This window comes from Trifolium pratense, linkage group LG6 (assembly GCF_020283565.1).
Source record: "Trifolium pratense cultivar HEN17-A07 linkage group LG6, ARS_RC_1.1, whole genome shotgun sequence".
In the NCBI taxonomy this organism is placed as follows: domain Eukaryota; kingdom Viridiplantae; phylum Streptophyta; class Magnoliopsida; order Fabales; family Fabaceae; genus Trifolium; species Trifolium pratense.
Window position 1 is genome coordinate 34575923 of NC_060064.1, and position 13209 is coordinate 34589131.

General features: G+C 31.0%; 2 protein-coding genes and 2 long non-coding RNA genes across 6 annotated transcripts; 2 read left to right on the forward strand and 2 right to left on the reverse strand.

Moving 5' to 3' along the window:
• Positions 1 to 785: 785 nt before the first annotated feature.
• Positions 786 to 3943, forward strand: LOC123890694 (histidine protein methyltransferase 1 homolog). The gene is made up of 9 exons (XM_045940350.1): positions 786 to 883; positions 975 to 1130; positions 1238 to 1300; positions 1980 to 2046; positions 2307 to 2407; positions 2879 to 2923; positions 3014 to 3307; positions 3413 to 3515; positions 3668 to 3943. The coding sequence occupies exons 1-9, from the start codon at positions 800 to 802 to the stop codon at positions 3748 to 3750; spliced, it is 996 nt and encodes a 331-aa protein (XP_045796306.1). The 5' UTR covers positions 786 to 799; the 3' UTR covers positions 3751 to 3943.
• LOC123890696 lies at positions 3856 to 4678 on the reverse strand. 3 transcript variants are annotated; one of them, XR_006802930.1, is made up of 2 exons: positions 4598 to 4678; positions 3856 to 4248 (listed from the first exon to the last, which is right to left on the reverse strand). It is a non-coding gene; the product is annotated as an uncharacterized LOC123890696 (long non-coding RNA). The 3 variants fall into 3 exon arrangements; XR_006802929.1 differs by lacking the exon at positions 4598 to 4678 and adding an exon at positions 4462 to 4535; XR_006802931.1 differs by lacking the exon at positions 4598 to 4678 and adding an exon at positions 4493 to 4518.
• A 1674-nt stretch (positions 4679 to 6352) lies between these two features.
• On the reverse strand, positions 6353 to 8209 carry LOC123890695. Its single transcript, XR_006802928.1, has 3 exons — positions 8060 to 8209; positions 7499 to 7597; positions 6353 to 6554 (listed from the first exon to the last, which is right to left on the reverse strand). It is a non-coding gene; the product is annotated as an uncharacterized LOC123890695 (long non-coding RNA).
• Positions 8210 to 11066: 2857 nt separating this feature from the next.
• LOC123892160 lies at positions 11067 to 12868 on the forward strand. The gene is made up of 2 exons (XM_045941983.1): positions 11067 to 11199; positions 12255 to 12868. The coding sequence occupies exons 1-2, from the start codon at positions 11067 to 11069 to the stop codon at positions 12866 to 12868; spliced, it is 747 nt and encodes a 248-aa protein (XP_045797939.1).
• Positions 12869 to 13209: the final 341 nt, after the last annotated feature.

Below are 13209 nucleotides of genomic sequence, written 5' to 3' on the forward strand. Positions count from 1 at the left end.
AACAACATGTTTATTGTTATATTTATATATACTTATTGTTTTTTTTAAAAAAATATCTCTTTTACTATTAATTTCCCTTAGAATATAAAAAGTAAATATTGAGTGTATTTATATACAAATGGTATTTTAATAATAGTCAGATACAAATTATACATTGCTACCAATTTTTTTATTATCTAAATGTAAGAAGAAAAAAATCAAACAATCTATACAAATAAGAATAGAGGACCCGGTAAAAAATAATGGAGCAAAAAAAATATTATTCATGAAAAATATACTAAAACAATTTCTAGGAAACAATTTCTTTTGGAGAATTCGAGTGGGATGCATGGATCAAATAATTATTAGTCAGATTTTATTTATCAAGTGATTGAACTCAAATGATTAATGAATTACACTAAAGATGAATCATTTAAGTTTAATTTTTGGATGAAACAATTTTTTATTAGACTTTACTTATCTTTTAACCGAACTCAATATTATCACCGCTTTTTATTGAAAACTGAAGGGTTAACAAAAGATGGAAAAAAAATGGAGTGGCGAGTCTAAGAAGAAAATGTGAATGCAATAAGTAAACAAAAGTGCATAAAAAAACTGTTCAGTTCAATGAAGATTTCTCTTCCCACCCCAATGTTTAAGTAACAAAAATGAAAAAATTAGGCGGAGTAGAAAAGAAAGACGTAGGGTGGGAAGAGAAATATTCTAATTCAATACCTAGCAGCCCAACCCAGCTCAAATTCGTCAAAACTAGCAAAGCCCAAAAGCCCAAAAGCCCAAAAAAAGAAAAAACCGTTATGTTATGACTTACGAGAAAGCCGAAAGAAGTAAAAAAAGCTCGAAGAACAAAAAAATGGCGGCGTCGAACTCAGAGTGTGATTCTAAGGTCACTACAACTAATCAATAATAATTTCTTCTTTTTCATTGTTCTCTTCTCAATTATTTAATATTTGTTTTTTTATTTTTTATTTCCACAGGTAAATTCTAAGAAAACAAATTTCGAAACATTTCAGTTATTTTCCTCTTCCGTAGGTTCTGGTTTCGGAATATTTGACGATGTTTCACAACAAGTTAATGCTACACCTCCTCCTCCTCCTCCTCCTTGTGTTGAAGTTTTTGCTTCTGACTCAGAGGTTTAGTAGATTCTTCTTTGTTCTTTTTTTTTCTGTTCATGATTGTTTGAGTTGAAACGATGTCGTTTTTGAAACGTAGTTGTTTATTGTTTGATTCTTAAAATTAGGCTGCTTCATGCGGGAAGCAGAATGTGGATTCGGTAGATATTGACGGGGTTACTTTGTTTAAGGTAAAGTTTGTTTCTTTGTTGAAAAATTCTCATTCTTGTAATAATACAATGTGAATTATAATTAGTATTAATTAGTAGAGTAAATATCCAATTACCATTGATGAATTGGTCCAAGTGGTATGAGACTTAGGCCCCTTAAGCAGTGGTCAGGAGTTTGATCCTGACTCGTGCTTATGAAAAAAGTTCGATCCTTTCCTGGGTAAAAATGGTGAAAACTTCATATCTATAACATTAACATGTAACAAAAAAAGAGACTAGATATTCAATTAGGTTCGTTAAATGGTTGGAGCATAACAACCTATTTTACCTAGTCTAGTCAAACAGTTGTTGTGTAGCAAGTGTGAAGTTGAAAGTTCCACATTTCTTGGAGAAGTGAAATGACCCATAAATTCAATGTTTTATGCTTTTGGGCGAAGATTTTGTGTCTCTCTTGCTTGTGTGGTGGTTCTTGAAATTGTAAAATATTAATCAAGTTCCTTCCTTCGTTAGTATTATTTGTAGGCACTATAACGATATTTGCAGGATGAAGTTAATTAACATTTTTTAATGGGCGATCATTTTAGAGTATTGAGAGCGTGAAGAACTATATTGATAAACTCCTACATTTTACATTACGGGATAAATTAGATTTTTACTTTTTTTTTTATTGTTATAACTTACTTTTTTCACAATCTTGTAGGGACGGGTGAATACTAAACAAGTTTTTGGTTTATCCAACTCTGACTTAGTTCCAGGAAAATATGAAGGTGGGTGGTGTTTTACACCTTGCATTTTTTTTTCCTTTTCCATTTGTTTATTTATTCATTCCATATTGTTATTGTTGATGTGATGCCCTATGAAGCATCGACACAGACACAAACATTGGACATGATACACACTGACATGTAGGCAATGATAATAATTTAAGAAAATAGAAGTGATTGTATGTAATATATGACAGACATTCAATCTATAATGTTGAGCTACTAAATCAATTGTAAATTTGGTGTCCTTTCCTATGACTTAGGAGGACTGAAGCTGTGGGAAGGTTCACTTGATCTAATTAAAGCCCTTCGTTCAGATATCAAAAGTCAGCTTATTTCATTTGGTGGGAAGCGAGTATTAGAGGTGGGCATCTCTTTCTTCAGGTGATTCTGTGATCTGATCTACTGTATTTATTATCTGTTTGATAGAAGATTGTCTAGTACCTGCTTAGAAGAACTTTCGCAATTTGATATACAAATTGATCAAGAGGATATACTCAAAGATAGGGTCTATTTCGATTGACTTATTTGAGCTTATCAAGTGTCATAAACACTTGTGAGACTGTTTGGAAGAGTTTATGGAAACAATTTATGACTTTGACACAAGTTTTTTTCATCTTATTTTCGTAAGTACTCTAGGATAGCTCATGAAAACAACATAGACGACTATTTTATCATTTATTATAAAAATATGCAAATAGCTTATACGTAAACACTTATAAACACTTATATGATAAGTGCATAATTAAGTTGTTATCGAAATAGGGCCCTAGTCTCTTGGTAGGGAAGTTGTTCATCTATCAAAGTATCACTCACTTTCAAATATTTGATTCAGGTTGGATGCGGTCATGGACTGCCTGGAATCTATGCTTTACTTGAGGTGAAACTATGGTTCATTTTATGGCTTTTGCGTTGGTCTCTTCAGTTAAATTTGAAAAATGTAATAATGTGTTCATTATGGTTGATTTAGGGTGCGGCCGTCGTACATTTTCAAGACTTCAATGCCGAGGTCCTACATAGTCTAACTATTCCCAATGTAAATGCAAATGTTTCTGGAAGATCTCAAACATCACCTTCACACTTGACAAATAACAAGGCAGAAGTTCGCTTTTTTGCTGGTGACTGGAGTGAAATTGATAAACTGCTCCTTCATGTTGGTACCGATGAAAAACAAATTGAAGGTTCTGGTTATGATTTTATTCTGATGGCAGAGACAGTTTACTCCATCAACAGTCTTCAAAATCTCTACAATCTTATCAAAAAGGTATTGTTTTGATAATTGCAATGTATATGAGTGCATTTATCTGTCCATATGTATTAATATGCATCTTTGATGATAAATTTTTTCGTTGTCATGCATATATTGAAGTGCTTGATACATCCTCATGGAGTTGTGTACATGGCTGCAAAGAAGTATTACTTCGGAGTAGGTGGAGGAAGTCGCAGATTTCTGTCTGTGGTGGAAAAAGATGGTGAGCTAGTATTGATATATGCAATAGAATTATTATTCTGAATCTTTGTATGTTATTTATTCGGTATGTTATGCGGAGGAAGTCGGAGATTTCTCTCTGTGGTGGCTATTATTATACGTTCTATTTCTCATAACAATCCTATATCTGTGCAGGTGTCATGACTAGTAACCTGGTTGCTGAAATTACCGATGGTTCATCTAACGTGCGTGAAGTATGGAAGCTTACATTCAAGTAGTGTTGATGTTTTCCTCGGTTTATTTCTCGAGTTTGCCTGTGCCCCAAAAGGGGGTGCTTTCTGTTAGAAGGGTGATGATGGATCATTACAGTGTTGTTGCAGAGATTGAACAAAAGAGAGTGCTATTTGTTCACTTTATATCTCACATCATTCTTATGCTAAATGCAGAAGTAAAATAGATGGTTACTTTACATGATCATATCGCTTTTATTTATCGAAGTAGTTAATTATAATCATGTAAAGAAATTGTAGTTCTTCAAATCTTCCGAAAGCGAAACACTTGTTTGGGTTGACGATTGTCCTCCTAGTATTGCTTCTGCCTTTGCAGCTAAAAATGAAATTTGAAATGTTGAGAGAAAAAAAAGTTAAGAAACAAGATGACTTTTCAACTAACCTGTTAATTACTGCAGTAACATTTATTAGAAAAACACTTCCCAACTTTAGGAGGGTAACACAAATAATTTGGACAATCTTTGTCATACTTGCAACCACGAGATCCTGAGATGGGAAAAATGTATAAATGAATGTTAATAAAAGATAATGTTCTTTTTAAAAAAAAATCAATATGAGAAAATTATTATTAAAAACAATTGCACTAATGAATTATTTTACAAATATTTTAAGTTGGATTTGATTTGTATTTTGATGTTATAAAGTTATACGTTAACTAAAAAATTGGCACCTTTTATTTTAAGCTACTATGTTACTTACATATGAAATTAAGAGTTTTTAATGACTTTACCATTTCGTCTATCAGAATCTTATAATTAGGGACGAAAGTAGTAAAAAATTATGAAATTTTATGTTTAAGATAAATAAAAAAATTAATAGAAAAGCGGCTTATCACCATAGTTAGTTGCAACATGAAATAGTGAAAGAAAGAAGGTCATCACATAAATAAACTTTAAAATTGCAGTCATATTTCTCATCATTTGTATATAGTATAGAAAAATATTAAAACTTTATGATTTGACAAATTTATTTATAATGTAAAAACCATCGTACTCTTAATACTTCAATTATAAAAAAAAATTATTGTTAAATGTCTCATGTACATTTCAATATGTCATGCTTGTCCCTTTATCTCACCAAAGTGGTGAGTTGATCTTTGTATGAACCTCACATTCAAATCTTGTTGGCATTCAAAAATCAAAGTTAGTCTACTTCTTTATATCAACCTTTCATTATTATTTGTATTTCTTTTTTTAACCATTCATGATAGACAAGGGAAAATACAGAAAAGAGCAATAATAGTTTTAAACAATTGCAAAATTAGTTGTTAAATTTGTTGACAATTGATATTATTTTTACAATTATATCATTCACGAGAAAGAATAAGACGGTGGAATTAGACTAAAAAGTTAGGGTTGGCCATTATTATTTTTATATATTGAGTACCCAAACAAATAATACGCATATTGATCATACCTGATCAAAATCGACATAGCCGGTGATGGTCTTGTACATTTTATTCATTATACATTTTGAATCACTTTTATTTTAATTTAATATTTGTCTTTTCTTTTAAAAATAGTTGGAAATGTTAAAGATCCAATTTTGAACTTTTGACAAAAAAAATTGATTTTAAAATCATATGATTCACTTAATGAGTTGAATCTAACGTGTCGAACCGAGTTGTTTGTGAACTTAAAATGAGTTTAAATTTGAGCTAAAAAATCAGTTCGTAATGAATTTGGGCCGAGTTTCAAGCTGGAAAAAATTCTTAACAAGTCGAGTCAATTCGAGCTGATGTGAGTTCGAGTCAACTCAAGTCATTTCCAACCTAGCGACAACTTCCCCACCCAGGTAATTGTTGTGGCTTTTAAGAACAGAAAACTGCCACCACCACCACCAGAGTCTATGAACAACTTTATTAGGTATATAAAGATGCTACTACATTAGAGAAGAATGCACACAAACTAATCAATTGAAGTTATTGTTTCTACATATTCATCATGCATGATTAATATTTTGTGCTAATGTGTTGGACTAACTTAGCTAATAATAATGTTGATATGCAAATTGTTAAGATTCGTTTTCTTCCAACTTATTAAGTAGTACCAAGAAATTGGGTCTATTATCACTCACTTCTACACGTTCGATGTAGCTGAGACATAAAATAGTCTTTTTGCTTTTTTTCTTCCAATCATGACCTCTCAAGTTTCAGATTTTTAGGATTTGTTTGACCTAGTTTTTTTAGAATTTATGCAAACAGTTTATACAATTTATATATATTATTATAAATTTGTCAAGGTAGTTTATGATAAAATAGTTTATAAAATTACAATTTTCACTAACATAAACTTATTTTAATATAGTTACATTGCTTATAAAAAAAAATTAACATAAATTTATAAAATAACATAAAACCTAATTTATATTGCAACCCTTTTTTAGAATTTGTTCCATGTGAACATAGTTTCACCTTACGTTCTTTTCTCTTAAAGATATAAATATAAAGAACACTCTTTTTAGTCATTCTCTATATTCTTTTTTAAGAAAGGGCCGGCGACCAAATTTTGTTTTTAAACAATTCCATTTTATAAATATCATTTTATGAAAATCATTATTTAGTACATTATTATTGCATAAAACAAGGAAATGTAAGAAACATTTTAAGAGGTGCCACATAGCACAATGGAGGTTTAGAAGCAATCTAAACTTTGCTTATAGAGATTACATAGAGATATAGATAAATAGATGCCAATGTAATATGTTTTACATCATTTTATTTGTGTTTGGACAATATATAATACAAAAGTTGTATGTGCATTAATTGTATGTCACGAATGGTTCTTTTTTCCCTATCATAGAAATTAAAAAGGTCAAAATATTATAAACTAAATATGAGAAAAAATAATAGTAACAGTAACAACAGTAGTACATAAAAAATGAAATACCACAACAAAAACCACCTAACCACTCCACAAAGTAAGCAAATACAACCCGCTCAAGATATATCAAACAAAACCCCTAAAAAGCGAATTTAATTTACAGTTTGCAATCTAGAAAACGAACTCTTTTTTATCATGAATTTTTTTCATTCATATGGGGGGCTCACAAGTTGAGTTTGAGTATAAAATATTGTCACTCGCTACGCAGAGTACAAACTGAAACACAAATTGCTATTTAGAGTGTGAATCCTTTACACTTTAAATAGTGTACCTTATAAAAATATGACCACTATCATTTATCATATTTTAATTTGCCACTGGAACGGTTGTGACATTATCAACAAACCCACACACACATCGTAAATATATATATATATATATATATATATATATATATATATATATATATATATATATATTTAATGAGAGATGAAAGAAGGATGAAGAAGACAAAAAAATTTGATTTTTATAAGGTTCGCATCCTAGAATGTGAGCTCAGTTTACAGTTTGCTATCTAGAAAACAAACTCAGTTTGCGGTTTGTTACCTAAAAAGCGAACTATTTTTTTCTCTCAATTTTTGCTATTTACACTGTTGCCTTCTAACTAGCTAGCAAGAGGTGTAAATTTAGAATATTAGAGGACGTGCATGTAAATCGGGAGTGCGAAAAGCAAAACTCAACCATTCAATATAAAAATATTGCTCTTAAAATATTTTTTGGCACATTTAATTTTTTTTAAAGTCAAATAGTTATATTTTATAATATAATTCTACTTGTAGATTTCTTAACATATATCATGCGTTAATAGTTCCATCAAATTATTATAGACAAAACGAGATAACTTTTCAACTAACCTATTCTGCAGTAACATAATTTATTAAGACACTTTCCAATTTGCGGAGGGGTACATAATTTATCTTGACAGTGAAAATCACTCTTGCATTTATAACGTACTGCAATGTGAAAAATATATAAAAGAAAATGTTAATGAAAGATGACGATTTTATTTTTGTACATTGATAATTGTTTAAATAAGAAGAAAACATCATTAATATATCAATGCCAATTACACTAGTGAATAATAATTCTTACATAAACACAAATTCAAATAAAAAATATTTGGACGCATACACACAATTGACAAAAAGTTAAATGTAAAATATTTTAGTCATAGGACTTGATATTGTATTATTTAATCATCTTTTCTTCTATTTTTTATTTAGTTTTGTATGTGTACCTAAATAATTTACATTTAGAGTTGTGCCCAAGTAAATATATCTCACTTATTTTATAAATGTTTTAAGTTGAATTTAATTAAATTTCCTCTTGATATTACAAAGTCAAACTGTAACTACAAATTTTATTTTTAATTTGCGTATAAAATAAATAAGAAAAGGAACAGAAAAGGGGCTTACTAAAATCGCTGGTTACAACATGAAATAGCAAAAGAAAAAGGGTCATCACATAAACAAACTTTATAATTGCAGTCATATTTCTCCTCATTTACATGTAGTATAAAAACAAATTAAAAGTCTATAAATCGACCAATTTATTTATAACGTAAAATCCATCATACTCTTATTATACTTCAATTTAAAAATAAAAAATATTTACCATATAAAAATATTATTACTTTGTTACAAATTAACTTTTTTTTTAATTAAAATTATTATTAAATGTCTCAATAATTAGTACTGATAGGTCATCCTTGACCCTTTGTCTCACCGAAGTGGTGAGTTGAACTTTGTATGAATCTCACATTCAAATCTTGTTGGCAATCAAAGTTAGTTTATTTTTTTATCAACCTTTTATTATTATTATTATTATTATTATTATTATTATTATTATTATTATTATTATTATTATTATTATTATTATTTGTATTTCTTTTGATCATTCATGATAGACAAGGGAAACATACCAAAATCAGAAGTTTTCAACGATTGCAAAATTAATAGTCGAAGTAATATAAAATTCAGCGACCATAATATTGTATATATGTAAAATTATATTTAAATTTCTATACAATGTGTTGTATTTTGTGTTACTTGATTTCTTTTCTTTCATAATATTGACACAATATTCCCACCGTTATTTAACGGTACCTAATCTCTATCGTAGAACTCGTGAGTAATATGGTATATTATCCTATTCAGATTTTTTTATAAACATTTCTTGATAAGAGATTAAATTCTTTGACTACTTGCTCAAATGGTCTAAATGTCTTACACTACAAGAATACATTGATTTTATAATGGATTTAATTTAATCAAATAGCGGGTAGCACAATTTTTAACACTAATAAGAACTAACTAGTTAACATATATGTACACTTCAATATTATTTATGTTTATAATATTATATGAATCTCTCTTCAAAAAATTTATAATAATTTTAATAAAAAATTAATCAAATATGAATTTTCAAACACTAAATTCTCTATTATTAATAAAAATTTGAGTACCTTGTTTCTAAAATATTTTTTCTGAGTACTTTGTCTAAATGAATTACATATTTTAATGTATCTATAAATTATTAATTAAACTATTAGTCAAAAAAAAATAAATTATTAAACTATAAAACAGTAAAAGGGATGCTTCAAAACAAAATTAGAAGGGAGATTTGAATTATTAATATAGGAGAAAATAATACCGGGAGGTTAATTAAGCAAATTGAGTGAACGGATTAGGGTTTAAGACAACAACCAAAAACTATTAGTATGAACTCATAATTTAGTTAGCGGGGGTTAAAAACAGCCGCAAAGTAGCTTGTAAACCACCGTTTCTATTCTTATGAAATTTTTTAAATTCATTAAAAGTACAATAAATCTAAAAAGTATATTTTTACTTATAAAGTGACTATTTTTTTTCCACCTTCCTTTTGCAATTTAAAGTGTGTTTGCTTTGCATATATGAGAAGTTTTTGTTGGATATTTTATCTAATAATTTATTTTAAAGTTAATTTATATATATTAACTAATTATTTATTATATACACGTTTCATAATTAAATGGTTGTCTAGTCAATTAGCTCATGTTATTAGTTGCTATACCATCGGTTACAATCTTTATAAATAGCAATCATGATTTGGATTGAAGAAGAGAAGAATACAACGTAAACATATGAGAGTGGATCTAGGTATGGCGCGCTTATATATAATAAGTTTTCTATACGACAAAACAATGAAGAGTGGTAATGAGTAACATAAGTAGAATAATAAAGTTCTCATGAGCATTTAAAAGTAGTTCTTGAGACCTTATTAATTCACGTGCGGTGCTAGTAAGAAGTGACGATTGTATTTTGAAGGGTATAAGCTATGAGACCAACTGCACTGGATAACTTACCTGTGATGGCGAAATACTATTAAGCCCAATATATTTGCACGCCTCAGTCAAATCCGATAAGTTCTTCTTGTTTTCAATTTTATTGTATAGTCTGTATTATTTATTTGTGATAATATTTCTTTATATGAGAATAATTCCATATCATATTTTTCCAACAATCTTAAGAGTATTTATGTTGACATGAAATTATGTGTAGAATTATCATTAATTTTATTTTGGAACAAATGATTTGTTGATTTTCTCGGTTCAATCTATAAGAGCATGGTGTAATCAAGTCGATTGAAGTTTTAAACTTTTCTCCCATTGAAACCATCCCCAAGGGACAAGGTACACATATTCTAATATCTAAACTTCACAAATCATATCTTGTGTTTGTTGATATTATGATTGTATGATGAATTTCTATGAAAATATCTTGATTATATATGGTCTAATGCCACTAAATTTATTGTTGTGAATTATTTTGATAATTATTGTCTTATTCGTTGGACTTAGAATTTTTGAACTTGAGTATTATTTTTAAAATATGTTGAATATTGTTGATTCATTTTATTTGGAATATGTGAATATGCATGTTGTAATAAATCTTAGATTTGATGGAAAATTGTCAATGTTGGAGTTATGTTTTAGTCCTCATATTTGCGGCATGAAAAAGAATATGATTTTTTTTCCGAAGAAACTAAATTAGTCTACTTAAATTTGCATCAGAGAGAATCGAACCTCCGACCTCAAGGGGAGTATACTCCCAGGTCCCAAACCAATATCAATGAAGTGAATGAACCAACCCAAGTGGGTTAAAAAGAATATGATATTGAGTATCTATTTTGCTTTGATTGTATTTCCTTGAGATGAGACCAAATATTGATATTGTATTAATATGTGTAAGACATATTATTTTACTGATTTAATAGGTGTTTGTGTTTTGATTTTTAAGATTGTATTTTCCTAGTTTGAGCGCCGCCCACCAGAATCTGCTGCGTCGCATCACCGTTACATCCACAGTTTACACGTTTCAACCCGTATGTGGTCATCAATCACTACCATTCACTATTGGAGGCTCATGGTTAAGTATTGCGGAGATGGCTGGTGCTCCTTTGATTTACAAAACGACTCTTCACGATTCACAAGATGGAAATTGCAATGAGGTGCTGCCCAATTATGCTTCAGGCTCGCCTTCCGATCAACAAAACAAAACTTTACCAGCCACTGAGAGTAAAAAAAATCGTTTGCACAGATCCTGTGTAACGACGGCGAATAATTTAACTTGAGCCAACTTCCCCAACCTTGTGTGAAGGGAGATTCAGTCAGCGTTAAAATTACAGAGGAGGAGTATCACAGAAGCGTTGATGACTGCAGGAATCATCTGCATGGTTGATTAATCATGGGAAAAGGAGTCAAGCTTGTTATAGCGAAAGAACTCACCTTAAAATTGGGATCGATATGGCAAGGCGTTGCTCCATGGAAGCTTGTCCTTCTTGGGAAGGGCTTTTTTGAATTTAGCTTCAGTTTGGCTGAATATAAAAGTAGGCATGTCAACAGAACCCGTACCCGCGGGTACCCGCCCGAACCCACCCCGAGTTTGACGGGGAAAAACCGATTTGACTGGGTTTGGGTTCGGGTTTGGGTTTTCCCCGATTTCAAAACATGGGGATGGGGCGGGTAACAGAGATATTGGTACCCACCCCGAACCCGTCCCCGAACCCGCCCGTTTATATAAAATTACTATATTACCCCTATTTATTTATAATATCACTGATAATTTTGGTTTGATATTTTGAAATATCATTTCATTTGTATGTTTAATGCATTGAAATTTTGGTTTGTACTTTATTATTTGAAATTTTTTGTATTGTATGTATGTCAGCATTCGGGCAAATTTTGGGTTCGGGTAAGGTTCAACAAGGCAGGGCAAGGTTCGGGGATACCCGAACCCATTTGGGTATACCTGAACTCATTTGGGACGGGGTTTGGGTTCAATTTTTCATCCCCGTCGGGTAATGGGCGGGAAACGGGTATTTATCAATGATTCGGGTATGGGGAACGGGGAAGGTAAAAACCGTCCCCGATCAGCCCCATTGCCATGCCTATACAAAAGGAAAGCTTGGTCTTTGTGTAATTGTAACCTAAAGCCTGGGTTGTTGCGGTTGTCAAATGGAAGCCTGACTTTTTTCCTCACACGCAACGTCAAACGCATGTGCAATCATGGAATGACATATATGAACTTCCTCAGGAGTACTGGAGACCGATAACTTTGTTTGAAATTGCAGGAGGAGTTGGCACACCTTTGATGTTAGATGAGGCCACAAAAAATAGATCCTTTGGACACTATGCGAGAGTGTTGGTGGATATAGATTTATCTAAACGCGCATTTGAGGCAATATTGGTGGAACGAGAGGGCCACGCGTTTTATGTTGATGTGGTGTATGAGAAGCTACCAGATTATTGCACCCACTGTCAATCCATCGGTCACTCCGTTAAAGCTTGTAACAAGTTGCAACCAAGATTGGCAATGAACCGAGATGAGCGGGCCAGCAAACCAGTGATGGCTAAACCTCAGACGAAAGCCATTTACATTGAGAAAGATAACACTTCCAAAGTTGCCCGATCGATAAAGAAAGAAGCAGAGATAGCAAGGAAAGACAACATTGTTGAAGGGATTGTGGCTCTTAATATTTCACTGAATAGTGAGCCTATCATTACACCAGTAAATATGGATGCGGAACATGTGAACAATTATGATATTAATATTGATGTTAATCTTGATGATGAGAATACTATTGTTATTCATGATTTTGCAGATGATGCACTTATGAATAAATTGAGTGGGGAAGAGGCTACTGTTTTGGATACTACTGACAATGTTATTCCTGCAACTCATTGAGTTCGGGATATTTAAGAGATACTTAGAACAGAGAACTTCCGTTAGTGGTTCAAAAAGACATTCAAATTATTCGACAAGCATGGGCTGATGCGGAGAATTAAGAATTCACACCTTACGTCTCCAAACACCAACACAAGAAAAATAACAAAATAGTTAGAAGTGCAGGGCAACCTTATAACACTCGTTTTAAGGGTTCCCCTCTGCAAGGTCGTTATAAAGTTCTCATGGGATAAGTAGATCTCATATGTTATTGTTTGAATAATGGTTTTGCTTCTTTTTCCTTTATGGTAAGGCCTAGTCTCCCCCTTGTACATATTTTATTTTTATTTATTTATATATTT

Bases quoted from the DNA above. Each gene is read 5' to 3' on its own strand.
- LOC123890694 (XM_045940350.1), top strand. From the start codon at position 800: ATGACTTACGAGAAAGCCGAAAGAAGTAAAAAAAGCTCGAAGAACAAA. The intron at 2,924-3,013 runs GTGAAACTATGG...TGGTTGATTTAG, and splicing joins GAATCTATGCTTTACTTGAG to GGTGCGGCCGTCGTACATTT. The intron at 3,516-3,667 runs GTGAGCTAGTAT...ATATCTGTGCAG, and splicing joins GTCTGTGGTGGAAAAAGATG to GTGTCATGACTAGTAACCTG.
- LOC123892160 (XM_045941983.1), top strand. From the start codon at position 11,067: ATGGCTGGTGCTCCTTTGATTTACAAAACGACTCTTCACGATTCACAA. The intron at 11,200-12,254 runs GTAAAAAAAATC...TTGAAATTGCAG, and splicing joins AACTTTACCAGCCACTGAGA to GAGGAGTTGGCACACCTTTG.